At 45.8% G+C, this 13,119-nt stretch overlaps 2 protein-coding genes across 2 annotated transcripts in view; one reads left to right on the top strand and one right to left on the bottom strand.

Annotated features, from left to right (window-relative positions):
* Nucleotides 1-25: 25 nt before the first annotated feature.
* LOC310817488 (uncharacterized protein) lies at nt 26-2,825 on the top strand. The gene is made up of 6 exons (XM_083688109.1): nt 26-79; nt 567-745; nt 1,040-1,133; nt 1,259-1,418; nt 2,178-2,330; nt 2,530-2,825. Exons 2-6 carry the CDS (start codon nt 612-614, stop codon nt 2,748-2,750), a joined length of 762 nt encoding a protein of 253 aa, XP_083544235.1. The 5' UTR covers nt 26-79; nt 567-611; the 3' UTR covers nt 2,751-2,825.
* A 6,067-nt stretch (nt 2,826-8,892) lies between these two features.
* rhbdl1 (rhomboid, veinlet-like 1) overlaps nt 8,893-13,119 on the bottom strand; it is a gene marked incomplete at both ends in the record, with an annotated part of 40,124 nt that continues 35,897 nt past the window's right edge. Inside the window, 2 exons of the mRNA XM_083687077.1 lie at nt 8,893-9,164; nt 10,362-10,422. Coding sequence (XP_083543203.1) covers nt 8,893-9,164; nt 10,362-10,422 — 333 coding nt within the window. The remainder of the gene's footprint in view (nt 9,165-10,361; nt 10,423-13,119) is intronic.

The following is a 13,119-nucleotide window of genomic DNA, read 5'->3' as shown; positions in this document are numbered from 1 at the left end:
TAGATAGTTTGGCACATTTGATTAATTTCATTCGTACTTTGGTAACATCGGAAGTGAGATAACTGTGCATGTCTGTGTGGTAAGTGCTATTCTTCTCAATCTCCCGTTGATATGTGACATTTAACTGTTGAATCAGATGGGGAATATATGAGCGTTTTATCAACAACATTACAAACATAGGGTAACGTTTATTATTCAAGAGGTGATCATACATTTTCACACAATGACCATAGTCAAGTTACAGTCATATGAAGTTAGGCATCTCTGGTGAAGTTTACTGCAAATGTAAGCAATGATAGGTTATTGCATCTGAACTGATGCTTTTTCTGAGAAGTTAATTCAAGACTAGCTTGCTCTGCGTCTGACAGCTGTACTCCGTCCTGTAGTGTGTCAGGGGAAAGCTTTCCCCCTATGTGTAGTTTTTGTAATTTGACAATAACAGTCCTGTGTGTGTGTGTGTGTGTGTGTGTGTGTGTGTGTGTGTGTGTGTGTGTGTGTGTGTGTGTGTGTGTGTGTGTGTGTGTGTGTGTGTGTCCGTGTCCGTGTCCGTGTCCGTGTGTCCTCAGGTCTGACATCAAATGTAAGCCTGGTAACTTTTCACCAGCACAGTCATGAGTGGATCCCTGTTTGCCTGTGAGGACCCAGCCGTGTGGAGAAGGCTGTATGGTAAATACTGGGAGGTGGTGGAGGCCAAGTCTCTCGGGAAGGGCAAGAAGTCTGGAAAACTGCTTCCCTTGGACAAATGGTAAGCCAGTATTGAGCATTACTAACACCATGAACTCTAATCACCTGCATTGATAAAGATCTGACTAGTATCCCAGCTACAGTCAAGCTGCCTAATCAATAAACATAAATCATATAGATTCAACCTCTTCCATTATCAGGATGGGCATCCCATTGGCCTGAGCCAGGACCAGTGTACTGTAGTCCAGGGAAGGCTGGTGGAGGTAGAAATCGGCTCATTGTAATGCATGGAATGAAATGAGGAATGGTATCAAACACGAGTATGATATTGACCTCTCACCTCTTCCCTGGTTAGGTTTCAGGAGGAGCTGCCTACAGCCATCACTGGTCGACCTGAGAGACACATCACCCACCCAGAGCTGGTCAAACTGATGGAGTGGAAGCTCACTGTAAGTGGAGTATATTCAAGCTCAATATAGCCCCCCCCCCGCACACACACACACACACACACACACACACACACACTCTGTATGGGTATGGGATATATATGACATCATGTGTTGTGTGTCTGCAGAGAGGGAAGTTCCGTCCGCGTCTGCAGCAGCTGGTAGCCACTAACAGTGAGGCGGAGGTGGAGAGGTGTTCCAGGAAGGCCTTCAGCCTCCTGCCTGACGTCCAGGCTGCCATCACAGAGCTCAGCTCCCTCAAAGCCCTGGGACCTGCCACCGCCTCAGGTTAACTACACCTGCTAGCATTCCTGCCCTGGGGCCAGACTAGGATGGGAGAGGATGCAATACAATACAATGCAATAGAACAAGAGGCATAGATAGGCATGTATGTATATCTACTGTTTGGCTCTGTAATAGGATAGAATAGCATAAAAGGGGTGTGCCAGGGACTGGGGTTCCCTCCCCTCTGTTGAAGTATAGTTGCAGGCAGCGTCAGTGAAGTGAAGTGTTACGTTTACTTGGCCTCTTATTTCCCTAGGCCCATTGCTCCTCATGGAGCTGTTAAGAAGTCGTGGAGTCAAGAGATGAGGTCAGATCACTGGTGTAAGGCCAGTCCTCAGTTTTAAGGGAACTACAAGCAGAAAAGAGACAGCAAATGTAATGACCTCGCTCAGCCCCCCCCCTTGCTCTCTGTCTTAATAATATGGGCAGCAGGTGCCCACCCCAAGGTTAAGGTGTTTACCATGCTGAGGGGGAATGGCACCAGCAGCTTGGCCTACGACAAAACAAATCCTTCTGAGGACTGATCTGACAACTGTAATATTAATGCATCGAGCACACTTATTAATCAACCAGTATCACTATTCCCATCAGAGCATAGGCCATTGATGTTAACTTGGCCTGTGTCTGTCTCTCTGTCTCTCTGTCTCTCTGTCTGGCTGTATGGCTGTCTGGCTGTCTTGCTGTCTGGCTGGCTTGCTGGCTTGCTGTCTGGCTGGCTTGCTGTCTGGCTGTCTGACTGACTGACTGTCCGTTGTGTACCAGCTGTGTTGGTTGCAGGAGCCCCGGAGCAGGCTTCCTTCATGGCTGATGAGGCTGTAGAGAGCATCCCTGGACTCAGGCCCATCCAGTACACTGCCAAACACTACACTCTCTATCTCAACAGGATGGCCCAGCGCACACAGGCACTTAACAAAGGTCAGATAGTAGCTGGAACACTGTGTGTGTGTGTGTGTCTGTGTGTCTGTGTGTGTGTGTGTGTGTGTGTGTGTGTGTGTGTGTGTGTGTGTGTGTGGAGGAGGAGGAGGGGGGGGGGGGGGGGGGGTACCTGATAATTTGGAAAATCCCATGCTGTAGTGCTCTGTGCTGATGAGATTTGTTGTCTCTTCTTCCTCAGTGGACAGCCAGCCAGACTGGACGCCCCATAGGGTAGAGCTGTGTTTGTGGGCATGGGCAGTAGCCAATCAGCTGCAGCTCCCTTTTATGAAGGACCTCAATACAGAAGGTTGCCATGGCAAGAAGACCCACTCAGACTCAGATTCAGAGGCAGATAAGAAGCCAGAGGACCAAATAAACTATTTTCTGTTATTTATATTATATAACAATTATATGTTCTAACCATTTCATGCTACATCGACATTATGTTGTCTTCATATTTTTAAAGAGTAATTTCCAAATAAAACTTTGATATTAGGTGTTTGTGATGTCTGGTGCTTGATGCCTAAAATCTAATTTCATGCAAACTTGTAAGGGATTCTTCAAATATAGTTTTACAAACAGTTCATGGTCTTACTGCCGTCTTGTCATGTCATGGTTGTAATATTTAGTTGGAAGACTGTGATGTCTCTTCACCTCATCTGCCCCTAGATGTGTACTGCCCTCCTAGTGAAGTACGCAAGTAGGCTAATGTCAGCGGAGGCTGGTGGAGGTAGGTATGATACCAATGATACCATTCCTCATTCTATTCCATGCATTACAATGAGCCCTCCGATTTCTACCTCCACCAGCCTGTACTACCCTCCTTCCTAGTGAAGTATGTAAGTATGCTAGAGTAGAGTAGGATCAGAGAGAATGTTGCCACAGTATTGTTCTTTATTCGTATTATTCCTAAATTAAAGCAAGTACAATGAACAGTACAAAATAAAAACAAAAATATATACAATATAAAATGGTTCAGTTCAGAACATTTAAAAAGTACAATACATCATGAAATAATTAATTGAATGAGGACTTTGATATAAACTATCCATATTTACATAAATTATTTTCATTTGTTTTCTTCGTGACCCAGAGAAAAATAGCCTCTTTGTTTGTTTGTGTTGTTTATTTTTGTTTGTAAACGCTGTAATTGTACAACCTCTAGTCTGGGTTTCGGAGACTAACCTCCTAAGCTTGGCACCATGTTTGTTTATCAATGCAAGAGAACTGCCAGTGACGACTACCACAGCAGCACAGAGATGACCTCACAACCAAACTGCTTCAATTACCTACTGTACGAATCCCATGGCCCTGTTTGACCACAAATGGATCCTTCTTTCCTCGACAAAATCACTGATCTGGCATGACTTAAATGGTGATGCACTGAAAGACTAACTTTTACCAATCCAATCATGTTAGATCACTGAATACCTCAAGCAAGGGAAGAATGAAGGATGCTTTTTCAAACTAGTCAAACAGGGTTCATGTTCTAAACCTTCATGTACCATTTTTCTATTCTTCTACAGATGGATGACTTTTGATGACTTTTCAGCACTGGTGTTTCATAGTTGTGTATGTCGGTCAAACTGTGTGGGTTCACCTGCTATTGAATTCTTTCATAAATCAATCAAGTAAATACTGAAAAGGTAATGCGCTGGTTTGCTTCCTTCCTTCCTTTGCTTTATCTCTTATCTAGAATAACAGTTGTCTGTTGAGCTACAGTAGCCTGCTTCATACAGCCCTGCATTAGAAGTCCCTCTTTGTTCAAGTAATACAGCGCGGAGCTGACACACAGGGAGAAGGCAGCCTGCTAGGTATGGCGTCAGGCATCAGTTTAGACACTGCATTGTTGCTGCGTCCCAATTCTCCACCCTTCTCCTGAAGTATGGACTTGTGCACTCCCAACTACACTGGCCATGTCGCGTAAGTGGAATGTGTCCCGTCGGAGTTGCGCTGGTGATGGTGCACCAGGCCCGTAACAGAAGCGTGCCGTCAGTCGAGCGGCGTGCCAGAGAGAGGCTTTTGGCACACTCAACTTGTGTTGTTTTCATCTGGATGTGGACAGAGGTAAAAAATATACTTGAATCCTAAAAGCTGCATGTGAGGTTGTGCTGCTCACGGAGCCGGTCTAGCATGTCTCATAGACAACTGTGGGAGCGATTCTGCCGCAGCTGACGGACGCTTCCATAACGGAGACGCCACATACCCAGTGTGGTTTGGGGGAGTCACATGTATTTCAAAGCTATGGACAGTGTAGGGGGTGTGGTTGAAACGCCCTCAAGCCCATGCTTACACGAATCCTATGCTTTTGTGGGGGAGCGCAAATGAGAAGTGCACACTTCCAGGAAATGGTTGAAGAATTAGGACACAGCACACATTGATATCGTCAAGTTTGGTTGACTTACAGATGTCCTTATACTGTAGTGAAAACACCAGATCAGTGATGCTATGCAGTGACTTATCTAAACTGACGTCTGTTGCTGGGCAGAATAGACAGCAGAGAGCCAAGCAGCCCTCTCACCTACTCCTTAGTGTCGATAGGGTGTAGATAGACACACTGTTATGTGACAAGGCATTATGCATAACAGCACAATGGATTGGGATGAGGAGGTACATTAATACCTAGAAAAGCATAACATAAAGAAAAACATGGCACTATAACACATGGCACACAGTAATGTCAGTTTCACGTTCACAACAAAGTGCAAGAAAGCTCACCTTTGACCAAACACAGGAATCAGGAGAGTCTAGTAACTGTTAGTCAGGGAAGTCTCAAGTAATACTTGCTACATAGTGTTAGAAAAGCACAGGGAAAATGAACAAGGAACGTTGTTTGGAGGAACAGCCCCATAGAGAATCAAGTCTATGAAGGGGTTATTCGGATCAGTGGAGAGCTGAGGGCAGGGCGCACAGGCTGGTACGGGACCTTTGTTGGTATCACTCTCCCCCCGTGGCACTAAGCTTATTTCAACATTCACTTCCTTCACTTATAAAGGTGATGTAACAACCATTCTACCTTCAGAATGTTAAGCTATTGACCGGTACTTTAGCAAGCTAGTACCTAGCAATGGCTAAACAGTATGGCTTGTTAACCAAGCTAATTGAATGGGGACACGCCACCTCAAAAATAGGGGTGGGGAAGGGGAATCAGGAGCTTAGATCACATGGTAGGCTTACAGGGTTGGTTGCTCCAGTTCTACCAATGTTAATGTTGGTATCCTTCACCAAGCCTCCATATGTTGCTTAGGACACGTGTCACTCAGAGACAGCAATTAAATCAACATCAAGCAGCTTGTCAGAGCTACTTAATAAACAACACGCACACACATACATACACACACACACACACACACACACACACACACACACACACAGATTCTTTATGACCCTGATGGTGTTTTATGGGCAGCGCCACCTCCATCCCTCCTTCTCCAATCCCCCTGCACCATTCCCCCTCTCTCTCCATCCCTCATAAACACACACTACCACCTGCCAAAGCTGTCACATCAGTCAGCCAGTAGATGACACTGGCTCTTCCATCACACACACACAAAGAGAGAAAGAGGGCAGCGGGGGGATGGGAGGGGGGCAAGTGTTAGAAAGAGAGAGAGAGAGTCAGAGAGAGACAGAGAGACAGAGAGACAGAGAGAGTCAGTCGGCTGCTGTGTATCAGAATGTGTAGCTAGCTAGTGTTGTGTTTGGTTTGGTCCTGGGGCCAGCCAGGTAATTTGGCTTACAGAGGGGTAATAAACCCCTCCCACAACCTCCCCTTTGCCAGGGTAATTAAGAGATATGCACTTCTATATGCCCCCCTCTGGCTGCCTCATACACCATACACTGTCTGGGAGAGAGAGAGAGAAAAGATGGAACAATTCTATGAATACAGAATTTGAGACTTATCTGAGGTACATTGGCCTTCAGCTTCATACCGTGAGTCCTAGGGTGGGTACTTAAATTGAGATGGGGAAACGAGAGCTTGCACACCGTCTGCTCTCTAGTTATACTTAAATTTTCACACACAGGAGGGGGTGGGATCCTATTCACAGTTTTTAATGTATTTTTACAATATCATAGCAGTTCAGTTGCTAGCCCTTATTTCCACCATAACCCCTTTACTGGGTCCCTATGAGTTCTATAGTTTCAGAGACACAATCATCATTCATCATCCTCATTCTCTTCATCATCATTAGAGACAGGGAGAAAAGCTTGTGATGCAATGTAGCTGCAAGCTTCTACCATCATGTTCCTAGTTATTCCCAAAATAACAGCCTATTAACAGTTATTCACAGAGAGTTTGAATCCTTTGACACCACTATTCACATATTCATTAATATGCTGCCTGAGGATTATAGTGACCAACTGTCAACAAAGTGGCAGTTATATTTAAACTTTCCCAAAGCAATCAGAAGCCATCCGCATAAATAATTCACTGAAAAAACTCTTAAGAAACAGAAACATTAAATGAGTCAATGGAATTTCAAGCTTAGCTAGAGCTTAGCCAAATGCTAGCTTCAGTCAATTAGCTAATTTGTGGCAGGGTTTCTCTGTCCAAGAATGTGTCATTGCCAAAGATTGCAGTCAGGCATCAACACAGAGAGGGGGGATTTGGGAATCTGGCAACTGCTCAGTGAAGCTGGGTCTAAATGTTAAATCTGGCAACCAAGTTGTAAAGATGTGTCTAACTACATGGGCATATCAAATCGCCTCCAAGAGACAGTCCCACCCCTTTGAATTTTACCAGCATGTACAAGTACAAACAGTTTGGCATTTTCCATCCTGTCTTTCATTTATCATATAATTCAACTCATAACTCACATCATAATATGATATAAGTTATATTATATCATATTTCATTATTAGCTTTGACCTCATCAAAGAACACCAAAGAACAGAAACATTCACATAAGCATACTAGCAATCGATCGTTTGCATGGTTTGAATATTTTTCATATGCATCCTTCCCATGATTTGATTGGTGAAAGTAATGCAGTGGAAAGCTTGCTTTGACCAATCCAATCATGTGAGATCAGTGATTACCTCAAGTAAGAGGGGAAGGATGTATTTTTTCGAGGTTTTGATCAGGGCCATTTTTATAAAATAACACATTTTGTTCACCTCAGCTGTTGCCTTCTCTTTTGTCCTCCATGTTGAAGTGGTTCTTCTATGGCTTATTCTGTAAAGCACTCTGATTTTAGAAAGTTGTCAAGTGAACTTGCGTCATTGGTGTTTGTCATAGCAACAGCAGGGATTTTCTGTTTCTCACAGATTATTTTGGGAGGATCAAAGGGGTACAGCTAAAGAGAGTAATTATATAAACAACAATCATAGCATTCAAGTCTGCACCATTTGAAACTTTTTTTCTTTTTCTTTTTTCCCCCAAAACAAGGAAAAATAAATTACAAATAAATATACTCTTAATTATGAACATACAATAATATATACATCCACTATCAAAGGAAAACAGAAAGGAAATGATCACCACTCCTTTGTTTTAGTATGGGGTAGGTACATTCCTTTACAGAAGTATACAGTCCCTAGGAACGAGACACTGAGGTATAGACTGAGCCTGGACCGACCCCGATGACCTCTGGTGACCCCGGGTACAATAGTCTGTCAGGGTGAGAAGGACAGTAGTCTCGCTTGGCCAGACAGACGGACGAGCTCAGAGGGCTCACTAGACTATGTGAAAATAGACTGTGTGTGTGTGTGTGTGTGTGTGTGTGTGTGTGTGTGTGTGTGTGTGTGTGTGTGTGTGTGTGTGTGTCTCTTGGGTTTACCGGCCACACTGACATACTGAATCAGACAATGGGTTGTTCTTGAAGATGGAGAAAAAGAAGAGGAGGGACCTCTGTGAGCTGAAGGTGTGGGTCCTGTTGTGAGAGGGTCTCAGTACTGTAGGAACCTTAGAGCAGTAAGATTAAGATCCTGTAGCTTTAGCAGGCTAGCGGACTAGCAGGCTATGTATCAGGGGAGGCTAGTGGACTAGCTTATATAGTACAGGTAGATGGTGTACTGGTCTACTGTATGGCGCTACTATGATGCTAACCTGCTGAAGCACCTGTGAGGGGCTGAGAGGGAGAGTGACAATGGCTATCAGAGGATATGAGACCCTAGTGGATAATAGTGGGGATGAGGGTCTTGTTTTCCAGAACAGATTTCTTTTCTACGACTACTTCTCTGTGCTTTCCACCCCTATACCCACCCAACCGCATGGCCTTGGACATGTGACAATTGGTCTTCACAGTGTGGAGCTTCCCCACAATGGGTAACTTGTAGAAGGGGTTCCAGCTCAGCTCTGTACAATTTTGTAACGGAATGATTCCCTGTGTTGTGAGGCGAAGTGGGGGCCGTAACCTGCTGTATGAGAGGGGGGAAGGGTGTGTATTTGTGGGGCAAGGTAGGATTGGGAGGGGGCCCTCCGTCCTTGGACCCCGGGTCAGTGAGGTGGTGGGGCGAAATGGCGAAGTGGGGAGGGCGGGCCTCCCTTGTTGGGTCAGGGAGGGGGGGGGATGGGGGGGGGGGGGCGATGTGGTGAAGTGGGCGGAGCCTTCCTTGGCGGGGGTCAGGGAGCGGGTGGGATCTGGACACCCAGCAGCTCGTAGGCGAAGATGTTCCAGAAGATGGCAAAGAGGAGGAAAGTGATGAAGGAGAAGACGATGACCCACCAGGAGCACTGCTTCTGCAGGCTCTCCTCGTAGCTGCGGAGGATGAGGAGGCCCATACTGATGCCCACCACCGCACCCGATAGGTGGGCCATGAAACTGGGCTGGGGCCCGGACGAGGGCAGGGGCGGGGAGAACCGCAGCCACACCGCTCGGCCCACCTCCGAACTCACTGTGGGAGAGAGAGAGAGAGAGAGAGGAGGGGTAGAGGAAGGTAGTGATAAAGGTAGAGTGGGATTACATGGAGGTAGGGATTGCGAAGGCTAGGTTAAAGATAAAGATGTTTATATAAGTTTACACCCTAAATCCCAGAATCAAGTCCTTGCCCCCCGCTCCTTTGAGAGGATTGGAAAAGGTTTAGGCAATATAGTTATAGTTCCACCTTACTCTGTGAAAGGCTAGATGGAATTATCACCATCTTTGTTAGAAACCGAATCGAATCTTCACAGATCTACACAAGTTCCAAGAGAGAAGGGGCAAGGGATTGTTTTGGTATTCAGGGATACTACTGTATACCACAGGAGGCTGGTAAGAGGTTGAAATCGGGGGCTCATTGTGACCGATTCCTACCCCCACCAGCCTCTACTGCTGTATATCCAAGTCAGGGGATAAGCTGATGACTAAAGCTAACGCTACATAAAGGCTATGGTCCAGGCTGCATTGTAGGCTAGTTCAGGCTAGTTCAGGCTAGTTCAGGCTAGTTCAGGCTAGTTCAGGCTAGTTCAGGCTAGTTCAGGCTGAGGTATGGAGGAGGCTAGTTCAGGCTAGTTCAGGCTGAGGTATGGAGGAGGCTAGTTCAGGCTAGTTCAGGCTGAGGTATGGAGGAGGCTAGTTCAGGCTAGTTCAGGCTGAGGTATGGAGGAGTGAGACAGTGACTAGATGGGAAGGACATCTTGCCCATTAATGAAAGTCGGAGTGAATTAGCCCCCCTGTAGAGAGACTGTCACAGCCGCCATACAGTGTGACTCTCAGGACCCCATCTGTGTAACAAAACTACATGTCCCAAAACCCACAGGCTACTCATTAACTACAGTAGTGGCAAATACTTGAGCTCTTTTTATGGGACTAAATAAAAATCCCACTTGAATGATAATTATCTTATAGTTAAATGAGACTGTGAACAGGTGTGTGGAAATTAGAGGAGGCGGTAAGTTAAGGGGAGTGCATATGAGCCTCCTTCAATGTTCAGTTACGAGGAGACTACTTAATGCAATATAACCTTGTTACCAATCAGAACACAAACACTACCGGGTCTCTTTGACTGAGCCAAGGTCGGGTTCAAATTGAATCAAAATTCACAGCAAGAACATTGAGTAAATCAGCGTTTGAATTGACTCCAACCCTGGAGTGGACATAGCATGGTACTTACTGCAGACTAGAGCCAGGATCATGCGGAGTAGTTTGTACGGGCACCTCATCCCAGCCCAGTTCTGGAACACAGAGGAGGGAGGAAGGTTAGACTACATTAGTCTGATCCACAAACCTGTATACACTGTTCACCCAGAGGAGCTGTGGAGGAGCACACACACACACACACACACACACACACACACACACACACACACACACACACACACACACACACACACACACACACACACGCCCACGGCCACGCATGCACACACACACACACACACACACACACACACACACACACACACACACACACACACACACACACATCCATATCCACACAGGCAGTATCATGACCCAAACAGAGAGGTGGTTCTCCACCTGGCTGCTCTCCTCTCTCCAGTTCATTGGAGGCTGGTGGAGGTAGAAAAGGACAGGCTCATTGTAATGCATGGAATGGAATGAAGAATGCAGGGACTGGTAGTCCCATGTGTACCTGGCAGACAAGGGAGACAAGATTGCACTGGACTCTTGCCCCCCCCCACCCCCCCACCCTGCATTCCAATTCCTCCCCTCAGGTGGTAGGTTTAGATCCTCCAGGATGAAAACCAACACAGCGAAAAACTCTTTCATCCCCAAAGCTATCATGCACTTGAACAAGACATTGGACTTATAATGCGCTCACACTTTACTAGCCTGCCACGCCCTTTAGCAGCCCACCCCCGGCATTTTGCATAGACTAGCCATAGACTAGCCATAGACTAGCCATAGACTAACCATAGACTAGCCATAGACTAGCCATAGACTAACCATAGACTAGCCATAGACTAGCCATAGACTAGCCATAGACTAACCATAGACTAGCCATAGACTAGCCATAGACTAGCCATAGACTAACCATAGACTAGCCATAGACTAGCCATAGACTAGCCATAGACTAGCCATAGACTAACCATAGACTAGCCATAGACTAGCCATAGACTAACCATAGACTAGCCATAGACTAGCCATAGACTAGCCATAGACTAGCCATAGACTAGCCTACTATGGATTGGCCTATCTGTATGTTGTTGTTGTCGTCGTCTTTTATTTTGTCTGTTGAATTTTTTTATGAACTGATGCTGCGCAACCAATTGCCTCTCTGAGGACATTAAGTTTTCTGAATCTGAATCTGAATCTGAATTACAATGAGTCGGTCCTATACCAGCCTGCCCTGCTCCAGTTCCACCTCAGCAGGCTTCTATTACTCAGAGCTAAGATAGCTTAACAGAGGGTGAGAATGGACCGATAAACCCCCTCCGTCTCCTGGGATAAAACAGAAGCTCTCTCCTCTCCCTGCCGCCTTAGAATAACACCTCCATCCATTCCCCATGATGCAGCAGGATGAAGGATTGCACCACTTGTGGCATTCGCAAAATGTCCTGGGTCCTTGGAGAGTGGGAGCATTTTTACCCCTCCATACACACACACACCACACTCACACAAGCACACAAACACACACACCACACCCACACAAGCACACAAATGAGCAAAAGAGCAAACAAACTCACACTCACACACACACAGGCGCACACACGCACACACACACGTCATGCAAGATTAAAGATCCCAACAGAGAAAGTCAATAAAGTGTGGTAGTATAAACATTGCTCTGGCCCTCATGTTTAATATGACTGTGGAAGCGTGCAGGGGCATGGCTCGTAAAAGAGCAATAATACCACAAATAAATAATGAATGTCAAAGGAAGGGAGGGGGTTGGAGGTGTGTGTGTGGGGGGGGAGGGGGGGGGGTAGACTAAAAGGTGATAGATGCCCACTGTTTTCTCAGTGAGGTTGATATGGTTTTCAGAGAGAGACAGAATGAGAGAGACAGAGAGAGAGACAGAAATGCTGCATGTACTCTCTGTAGGGGGAGACGTGCATTCTACCTTTTGATGGTTTCCATAAAGGACAGGAAATACCTGGTGTACCAGTACAAAGGAAAGGTTCTTATCTAGCATCAATGTCCAATTTCCTACACAATGTAACAGCGTAGCATTCTTTTTATAAAGTCACACTGAAAGCCTTTGTGTGCACTTATACTTGAGCACTCTTTCATTACTGGCCGAGAGAGCAGGGTAATGGTATTGTACTTGATTGAGCTCCTGAGTAGGGCTAGCTCACACTGTGAGGAAGGGAGAGGGCGAGAGAGAGAGAGAGAGACGGAGTGAGGGAGAGGGAAAGAGAGATGGAGAACGGGGAGAGATAGAGAGGCAAATGGAGCACATCAAATTGTTTTTGAGTTTTTCTCAAATTGGATGAATAAACAACACAGTAAAGTTGTCTGTGAAAAATAAGAGCCACACAAACAAGTGAATGTTGTCTCTGGTTTCCTAGGGAGGGAGAAGCAGGAGAGTGTTCACATACAGCCAGAGGAGATGAAGAGGTCATTTAACAGGACAGGTGATGAAACGAGTTAGACTCTTCTGATGGAGGAGCCTTGAAAGCAGGTAGTCTCAAGCTCAGTTTAATGTCTCATCTGTAAATCTGAAGATAAAGCTTTTGGACAGACATGAGTTTGAGGCTAAAAGGCCTTTCTCATCTCACAAGACTAAAATGACGAGAGAAAAGGCACCAGAGCAGAACCCAGACATGCCTCTGAGAACATCAACAAAACAAACAAACATCAAGGGAAGGCAACTAGACCACATAAACTGTCTGTTCCCCCGGAGCGTCAACCAGAGAAGTTAGAGACTTTGGCTCTAGGGGTCCTTGATGTTTTTTGATTTCTATATT

This window comes from Argentina silus (genome assembly GCF_951799395.1).
Source record: "Argentina silus genome assembly, chromosome: 16".
Lineage (NCBI taxonomy): Eukaryota > Metazoa > Chordata > Actinopteri > Argentiniformes > Argentinidae > Argentina > Argentina silus.
Note: the sequence above shows the minus strand (reverse complement) of the source record. Positions and strands in the feature narration are given on the sequence as shown.

Bases quoted from the DNA above. Each gene is read 5' to 3' on its own strand.
- LOC310817488 (XM_083688109.1), top strand. From the start codon at position 612: ATGAGTGGATCCCTGTTTGCCTGTGAGGACCCAGCCGTGTGGAGAAGG. The intron at 1,134-1,258 runs GTAAGTGGAGTA...GTGTGTCTGCAG, and splicing joins TGATGGAGTGGAAGCTCACT to AGAGGGAAGTTCCGTCCGCG. The intron at 2,331-2,529 runs GTCAGATAGTAG...CTTCTTCCTCAG, and splicing joins CACACAGGCACTTAACAAAG to TGGACAGCCAGCCAGACTGG.